We start from the raw sequence: 1029 nt of genomic DNA, 5'->3' as shown, positions 1-1029 counted from the left end.
GTTATTATTATTTAATATATTTTTTTTACAATGTCATGACTGTGTAAGACGTCGAGATTTCTACCCGTTTAAGGCAACCACTTTTCTCTTCTACAATGGGCGGCCGCCTTAAATAATTTCGACTGTACTACACCTTGTCGAAGCGAGTCAAGCGTTAAACTTTGTTCTAGCTGAATTCCGTCAGATGGTGCACACTAAATTGTCTATCCGATTTTCTGTCTCAATCGGATTATGCACACCCGAATAGTTCCACTGTAAATACAGTCGAGACTGCTCAAGCAACCACCTACCCAAGACAACCGTCTGTACCAATGACCACTTCCCACTCTCCCCCCCCCCCCCTTCCTTTGCATAATTATATCATGAACACACTGTCACAGATGGTCATCTGTTCAGAATTGCCATTTTACTCCTCGACAATGGGCAGTCGTCTTTAGGCTCACGAAGCCGCACTCCGTCAAAGACACGATGATAAATGTCAAGGGTGGTCCCCCTTCTTAAAAGATTGCAAATAAGCATTCGTGCATGACGTTTATGCTACCGTCTTGTTGGCCCCACCAAAAGTCGGGACCCTGAATGTGTGTAACGGGTGGTAGTAAATATCGTATAGTCGATCCTTCTCTAACAGCCACCTGTTTAAGACAACCACCTGTACAAACGGCCACTTCCCTTATCCCCCTCCTGCGAGTTTTTAAACGTTATAATGACCCTGTGGAAGACCGCCACCTGCCTAAGACAACCACTTTTCTCCTCTAGAATGGGCAGCCGCCTTAGACAGTTTCGGCTGTATATTTTTTGTCTTCATACTAGATCTACATTTAATTCATAACCAGTTGCCTGTCATCAACTTCCCAGGTGTCCTCGCTATCCTGGTGTTCACGATGTATCGTTCGGGAGTCTATAGAAAACACAGCGGATACAGTCTCCACTTCTGTGTGTATTTCGTCAACAGTTGCTGTTGCCTGTGGAGTAAGTATCTATCTATCTATCTATCTATCTATCTATCTATCTATCTATCTATCTATCTAT

At 43.7% G+C, this 1029-nt stretch overlaps 1 protein-coding gene across 1 annotated transcript in view; it reads left to right on the top strand.

Annotated features, from left to right (window-relative positions):
• LOC106011150 overlaps positions 1 to 969 on the top strand; it is a gene marked incomplete at its 3' end in the record, with an annotated part of 2826 nt that extends 1857 nt beyond the window's left edge. Inside the window, 1 exon segment of the mRNA XM_013079785.1 lies at positions 856 to 969. Within this exon segment, the coding sequence (XP_012935239.1) occupies positions 856 to 969 (114 nt within the window).
• Positions 970 to 1029: the final 60 nt, after the last annotated feature.

This window comes from Aplysia californica, unplaced genomic scaffold, assembly GCF_000002075.1.
Source record: "Aplysia californica isolate F4 #8 unplaced genomic scaffold, AplCal3.0 scaffold00063, whole genome shotgun sequence".
Classification (NCBI taxonomy): Eukaryota; Metazoa; Mollusca; class Gastropoda; order Aplysiida; family Aplysiidae; genus Aplysia; species Aplysia californica.
Note: the sequence above shows the minus strand (reverse complement) of the source record. Positions and strands in the feature narration are given on the sequence as shown.